Below are 6,641 nucleotides of genomic sequence, written 5' to 3' on the forward strand. Positions count from 1 at the left end.
TTTCCCCTTCCTCCCCTCGCACTGAGAGCTGTCTCCCGCCTCCTCTTCCCCATTCCTCTCTGTCGCTTCCTCGTCCCTGTCTCATCTCTCTGCAGGTATGCGACGACTGCTACTTCATCCTCCGCGACTCGGCGGGAGGGAAGGAGGCGACGTCTGTGGATGCGAGGGAGCGTCTGCTTGAGATGCTTCCTCCGCATTGGCGCGACAGCTTGTGGCCACTGCTAGACGCCAGCAGCAAGACTTTCCTTCCTCGTTTCCTTGAGACCTCCCGACTCGTCATCACCTTGGCAGCTGCAGGACACAAGAGTTCCTCTGCTCTCTGTGCCGTCGCTCTATCCCGCAGCATCATGAGCATGAGCCAACAGCCCCTAGCCTCTGCTCTCCTCGCTCCTCTCGATCAGCGCATCTGCCGTGCCCTCTCGTCGCCAACCAGGGTGAAGGAGGCGGGGCTGTGGGTCCAGCGAGGAGCAGTGCTCTGCGTAGTCTCCTCCTTCTTCCTCGCGCTGGTGTGGCAGGCGGCGTATCCCTTGTGGGAGCTGCTGGGGGTGGAGGACGCGATGGTGGAGGATGCGATGACGTTTCTGCGCATCTCGATCCTTGGAGTGACGCAGGAGCTGTTGCTTCAGCTCGCGTCGCTGTGGATGCTTGCTCAAGGCTACTCCCTTCCCGTCTACACTGGAGCGCTCCTCTCCCTGCCCGTACACCTCCTCCTCAACCTCATCCTCGTCTACGGATGGGCTGGAGGCGTCGCAGGGGCAGCGAGCGCGAGCGTGGCGTCACGCACAGTGGAGCTGCTGTACGTGTGCGGGCATGTACTGGTGCTGCGACTGCATGATCGCTCCTTCGGGGCGCTGACGATGGATGCCTTCCTTCCTCACCCCCTGCTCATCCTCTCGCTCAAGGTTGCTGCCTCCTCTTTCCACTTCCCCTCTCCTCCCTGTCGATTCCTCCTCATCTGTCCCTGATCCTGTGCTGTCCTCAACCTCCTCATGAATTGTTCAGGCGCTTCCTCTCGCTCTCTCAGGGATGTTTCTCGCCTTCGTGTCGCAGGTCGTTCGCTTTCCCTCGTCCCTCCCTCATCTCGTTCTTCAGGTCCCGCTGCTGCTGGCGGCCACCTTAGGGTCTCAGGCTCTCATTCTCTTCATCTGCCTCGACTACCTCGCCATGATGTTCTATCAAGCTCCTTTCGCTCTTGCCGACGCCGCCCTCCTCCTCATCTCCTCCTCCCTCCGCAGGTTCCCCATCCTCTTCCTCGTTGTCTCGGTGACGTCACTGCAGGGGGGACGGGCGAGCGGCCAAGGGGACGGGCTGGCTGACGATCTTCATGTGTCTGGGGTGGGGAGTTATCGCATCGCTGTCGCTGCTGTTCATCGGAGGAGTTCTCTCCCTCTTCTTCTCCCATGACGACCTCATCGTCGCCTCCACAGCTCACCTCCTCCCTCTTGCTGCTCTCTGGCAGACCTGGTGTGGACTAGGAGCCGCTTGCTTCTCGGTGCTGGAGGTCTGTCGCACCTCCTCCTCTTTCCTTCTCTCATCCCTCCCAGGCGTCAGGCTCGAGAAGATTCACATTGATGTTGCGACTTGCAGCAGCGTTCGTCATCACCATCCCTGTGAGGTACAGTAGAATGCGACCCCCTCCTCCTCCTCCTCCTCCTCCTCCTCCTTCTACTCCTCCTCCTCCTCGTCTTCCTCCTTTTCCTTCCTTTGTCTTTCTCTTCTGTTCTCTCACAGTCTTTCAGCATGATCATGATCTACTTCGCCGATGTGGCTGTCCTCGGGCTCTTCTGGTCCATGACGGTTGGACAGGTGAAAGCATCCTCTTCCTCCTCTTCTCATCGCCTCGCTCTTCCCCTTCTCTCCCTCTATCTCTTCTTCATCTCATCTGCTTGTCAGGCCATCGCTGCTTGTCGAGCATTCTACCGCATCAAGGGGATGGACTGGGCAGTCGTGGCTTCTCGGTGAGATTCCTCCCCCTTCCCTCTTCCTCCTTCTCCATCCCCTCCCTCTACCTCCTTCTCCATCCCCCTTCCCTCTTCCTCTTTCTCCATCCCCTTCCTCCTCTCTCTCGCTCCCTTCCTTCTCACCCTCGCTGATCCGTGCGGCAAGGTTTCGTATGAAGTCCGTCCGTCTGCTCCGAAGTTTCTCGGATGAGGCGGAAGAGGAGGGAGGCAGCGGCTGGTTCGACATGGGGGGTGTGGAGGATGACGAGGGGATGCTCGCACCGGCAACGCCGAGGTCAGTCGCGAGCTGGTAGGGAAGCGTCTGACTCTCAGTCAGGTTCTCTGTCTTCGCGGATGAGGAGGAGGAGGAGGAGGAGGAGGAGGAGGATGGACATCTGCTGCAAGGAATTCACAAGCAACTGGGCCGGGAGAACGGGAGGAAGGAGGAGAGACAGGAGGATGTGAGACTTGCTGCATCATCCGACATGTCTGACGTTGACAACAGTTGATGATGGAGGAGCGAGAAAGAAACTTTCACCTTCTGACCTTCCGATGTCAATCTCAAGTGATGTTGCTCCTCCTTCTCTCCTTCTCTCATCCACTCTCGCAGTTGGCTCGCTCCCTCTCCTCTGCTCTCCTTGGAACTGCCCTCGCGCAGTCACTCTCCGCTCGAGCAGAGACTTTCATACATCAGGTGGCATCCGATTCCTCGCATGCTCCTCGTCCCCCCCCTCATCCCCACTCCCTCCATCACCTCCTCCTCTTCCTTCCCCTCCTCTTGCTGACTGCTCACCAGCTTGTCGGCTTTGACGAAGAGAGCGACTGGTCATCTGCGCCAGGGGACGCGAGGCTGGGGGTAGGAGAGAAGGCGAAGGGGACGGGGAGCAAGCGGGATGAAGCGATTGAGCTCGTGCTGACGGGGGGGGACGAGCAAAGGGCGGGAGAGCAGCTTGATCCCTCCTTGTTGGATGTTGAGGAAGGGTCGCTGTTGGAAGGGTACCAGCCGCTGAACATGATGGAGGGAGAGGAGGAGAGGAAGGGACACAGCGAAGAGCAGGAGGAGCGTCTAGACTTGGGGAAACTGGAAGGAACAAACTCTCTGGAGGAGTTGGGCGACTGGGGCAGGAAGATTAGAAACGAGGATGCGGCAGGGGCAGGGGCAGGGGCAGGGGCAGGGGCAGGGTCGTGGAGGGAGCAGATGGGCTGGGGAGAAGACGAGAGCAGTGGCCAAGACTATGGGGGATGGAACGGAGAGGAAAACAAAGGAATCGAGGAAGAAGATTTGGACAAGTGGGAGGCGAAGTTGGATGAAGAGGAGGCGGGGGATGGAGCACTTGTTCCGGCATGGGAAGGAGGGTTGACGCGGTTGACGGACGAGGATCTAGCAGCGCTCGAGAAAGAGCTTGAGGTGAGTGAGGAGGACAAGCTTCAAGGTGAAGTGACCGGGTTGAGCAGGAGGGAGGAGGCGCGTGAGGGAGGAGGCGCTGAGCTTGTAATCTAATCTTATTCTTTAAGCTCCCGCTAGAGCACGATGCTACCCTGACATGTCGCGTATGCTGGGCGAGGCTTCCTTGAAGGAGGAGGCGATTCTTTCTTCCCCCTGCCGTCCCAGCAGCCACTTGACCTCGAACTCGTCCGCCTGCTGCTTCACAACCTCCTCCTCCTTCTCACTCAAGCTTCCTTCAACCACCTCAGCTACAAGCCTCTCACCCTCCTCCTCCCGGTCGTGGCTGCCTGAGGCTTCGGCATGTCGAAGCAGCAGGGTTCGCATCCTCTCAGTCTCTCGCTCATGGTGCTGCATGGTCACGCGGCACTGCCTCGCGTTGGCCGCATGCAGGATCATTCTGCCGGCAAACCTGACGCAACGTCGAGCCAAGACGGCAGAGGCCTCTCTCCTCCTCGCCTCCTCCTCCTCCCTCCTCTCCCAGTAGGCCTCTGCTAGATCGACCCACAGCTTCGGGTCCGAGGGATTGTGTTCCGCGAGGCTCTTGAGCAGCGGCAAGCGGGAGGACGAACCCTCCTGCTGTCGCTTCCTCGCGAGAAGACGCACCGTGACCTCGCTGAGGACATGCTCGTGGTGTTCACCCACCTGCGCCTTCATGTCTTCCAGCACAGCATCAGCATCCTCCTCAAGCAGCGGCTCCATGGCCACCAGGCAGCGCATGATGGAATCGAGAGCCTCAAGTCGCAGCCCTCCTGTGCCCTTGCGGCTGATCGTGAAGCTTCTCAGCATGTCCATCCACTCGAAGGCACAAGCAGCATAGTCTTCCCTGAGGAAGAGAAGCTCCGCTCGCGCCTTCCTCGCCTCGAAGTCCGAGTCCTCCCCGTACATGCTCTTACGACTACCCTGCTCACCAGCAAGCTCTTTCCTCAGCCTCACATAGTCTCCCTCGCTCATCCTTGCTTGCTCGTGCTCGTACTTCAAGCTCCATCCTCCCTTCTGTCTCCATGGTTCGTAAGGACCACTGCAGGCAAATCCGGCCTTGCGTTGCCGTCGTTCTTCCTGCGCCGTTGATTCCGCCTCCTGGTCAGAGACCTTCACCTCATGATTGCATCTGCGATCCCCCTTCTCCTCTTCATCATCTCTCTCCTTCTCTCTCTCCTTCTCTCTCTCCTTCTCTCTCTCCTTCTCTCTCTCCTCCTCTTCTCTCCTGCCTGTTCGCACTATCCCTCCCCTCTCGTGCATTTCGACATTGCTCATTGCCAATCTCCCGGAAAATAAGTACCCCCGTTTCAGACCTGAATATGAGGGGTACTCAAAGACCTCTCGAGTACCCCTCCTACTCAGCTTGAGTACCCCTACATTAATTTTCCTCGTCGCTTCCAGAAATAGAACCGGGCGGGCATGCTGTCTCCCTTCGAGCGGCGCGCGCGCGTCTCCTTCCTGGCAGTGGCGGCAGCAGCAGCGGCCTTCGCCCTCGCCATCGTCGTGCTTGAGTCTTCTTCTCCTGCTCCCTACTACGGCAAGCCTGTCACAGGTCAACTAGACGTGACAAGGCGGCTGAAGTCCCGCTGACTTGCAGTGTTGACAGCGCCTGAGAGATGGTTGGAGGATGGCAGAGCCTCGATCAACATGTTCCGAGTGGTATCTCAACATGGCTATGCTTACCTTGTTATGATTGGTGTGCTCGTGTTCAGGCTCGCTCGGACATGCAAAAGAAGGTTTTGCGCGGTACCCAACTGCCGCATCAAGTGCATTACTATAGCAACGTGGGAGATCGCCTGCCTGTTCTCGGCGACGAGGAGAGAGAAACCAGGCAGACGTTTCAGGAGCTTGTGCAGCTTGGGTAAGACTTGTTAGCTTGGTTGATGTGGCTGATGCTGTGAACGTCAGGCACACATGTGTTGTCATGCTCCGAAGAGCAATCTGGTCTGTAGACCCAACGGTCTTCAATCCCCAGTACGACCTGCAGGTGAGGAGGAGGCGGAAGGAGAGGCAAATGCTCAGAGAATATCGCTCAACACGACACCAGGTTCGCTTGGACGCCATCCACACTGCTCTTTCGCAGCTGGCTGCTCAAACCGGGGTGTACTTGACTAACCCTCCTGTGGTACAAGTGAGTGTTGCTGTGGCAAGCGCTTCCATGCTTGACGTGAGAGCGACAGGTGGACGAGTCTGTCTTCGATGAAGCAGCATCAGACGTGAGAGACTCTGTCGGTCACCATGCGGCCGCTCACATCTCCACAGGTCTCGCGTTTCAGAAAGCTTGTCGAGCGAATCCCTGAGATGCACAACGCGAAGTAAGAGAGCGAGAGGAGGAGGAGAAGACTGATGTGCTGCCTGTGTGCTTAACGAGAGGTGCAGGTATTACTGGGTTGTTCAGTACAACATCATCCGCACTGAACTGAGAAAAACCTCGTCAATGTTGACTACCGTAAGGGTTTCGTTTCTCCCCTCCCTCGAGCTTATCGCGTGTGACCAGGTCGTCAACATCGCAAAGCATCACTTCCTCGAGGTAGCGGACAGCATCGACAGCATGCGGATGAACGTCGAGGCCACGCATGAGGTGAGGTGAGGCCTTGGGCTTGCCTGGTGGCTGACAGGCCTGCAGGGATGAGCAGGAGGATGAGAGAAAGTTCGTCGGTCAGGGCGAGCGAAACCGACGGAGAAGCTCAGGGAGATGCTTGAGAAAGTTGCGGGTTAGGGGGATGAGGGCCGAGCCTGAGGTCGTGCATGTTCGGTTGTGTAGTCGCAGAAACTTTATTGCTGTCATAATGTGGTAGTTTACATCATGGATTTGTTCATAAACTCTTTTCACTTGTTTGTCGTCTTGTCACGGGAGCTTCTCGCTACTCGTATTGGCGCATGACAGACGCGATCTCGTCTTCTATGCTCGACATGAACTGACCCGCGTCGATAACCTCCATGCTGCCGTCAGGCCTCGTCATACACAAGCGGTAGGCACCTGCGGGTCTGTCGTGGTCATGATGCTGAAGTCCTTGCCGTAGCTGCAGCAGGAGAGGAGGAGGAGGAAGACAGATGGAGGAGGAGGAGGAGGAGGAGGAGGAGGAGGAGGAGGAGGAGGAGGAGGAGGAGGAGGAGGAGGAGGAGGAGGAGGAGGAGGAGGAGGCGGAGGAAGAGTAATATGCGATGCGTTTCAATACCACGAATCCAACGCCTTACATTTAGCGCCTACAGCTCTACTCACCGCTCACTCGAGAAAACGCTTCCTTACTCCGCACATTCTCAAACATCTCAAC

General features: G+C 57.8%; 3 protein-coding genes across 3 annotated transcripts in view; 2 read left to right on the forward strand and 1 right to left on the reverse strand.

The window, feature by feature from the left end:
- The window catches only part of GUITHDRAFT_122228 (hypothetical protein), a gene marked incomplete at both ends in the record, with an annotated part of 4,681 nt that extends 1,240 nt beyond the window's left edge, over nucleotides 1–3,441 (forward strand). The window contains 10 exons of the mRNA XM_005818508.1: nucleotides 96–902; nucleotides 1,003–1,050; nucleotides 1,093–1,235; nucleotides 1,279–1,501; nucleotides 1,545–1,615; nucleotides 1,740–1,806; nucleotides 1,894–1,958; nucleotides 2,107–2,235; nucleotides 2,278–2,401; nucleotides 2,737–3,441. Of these exons, the coding sequence (XP_005818565.1) occupies nucleotides 96–902; nucleotides 1,003–1,050; nucleotides 1,093–1,235; nucleotides 1,279–1,501; nucleotides 1,545–1,615; nucleotides 1,740–1,806; nucleotides 1,894–1,958; nucleotides 2,107–2,235; nucleotides 2,278–2,401; nucleotides 2,737–3,441 (2,382 nt within the window). The remainder of the gene's footprint in view (nucleotides 1–95; nucleotides 903–1,002; nucleotides 1,051–1,092; nucleotides 1,236–1,278; nucleotides 1,502–1,544; nucleotides 1,616–1,739; nucleotides 1,807–1,893; nucleotides 1,959–2,106; nucleotides 2,236–2,277; nucleotides 2,402–2,736) is intronic.
- Nucleotides 3,442–3,474: 33 nt separating this feature from the next.
- GUITHDRAFT_122229 (hypothetical protein) lies at nucleotides 3,475–4,641 on the reverse strand (the record flags this gene model as incomplete). The annotated part of the gene is made up of 1 exon (XM_005818509.1): nucleotides 3,475–4,641. The coding sequence occupies one exon, from the start codon at nucleotides 4,639–4,641 to the stop codon at nucleotides 3,475–3,477; it is 1,167 nt and encodes a 388-aa protein (XP_005818566.1).
- A 141-nt stretch (nucleotides 4,642–4,782) lies between these two features.
- Nucleotides 4,783–6,201, forward strand: GUITHDRAFT_156545 (hypothetical protein; the record flags this gene model as incomplete). The annotated part of the gene is made up of 10 exons (XM_005818510.1): nucleotides 4,783–4,918; nucleotides 4,973–5,025; nucleotides 5,079–5,227; nucleotides 5,275–5,353; nucleotides 5,414–5,497; nucleotides 5,547–5,582; nucleotides 5,629–5,681; nucleotides 5,746–5,815; nucleotides 5,864–5,947; nucleotides 5,993–6,201. The coding sequence occupies 10 exons, from the start codon at nucleotides 4,786–4,788 to the stop codon at nucleotides 5,996–5,998; spliced, it is 747 nt and encodes a 248-aa protein (XP_005818567.1). The 3' UTR covers nucleotides 5,999–6,201.
- Between the last annotated feature and the right edge of the window lie 440 nt (nucleotides 6,202–6,641).

The sequence above is a fragment of the Guillardia theta genome (genome assembly GCF_000315625.1).
Source record: "Guillardia theta CCMP2712 unplaced genomic scaffold GUITHscaffold_298, whole genome shotgun sequence".
NCBI classification, from domain to species: domain Eukaryota; class Cryptophyceae; order Pyrenomonadales; family Geminigeraceae; genus Guillardia; species Guillardia theta.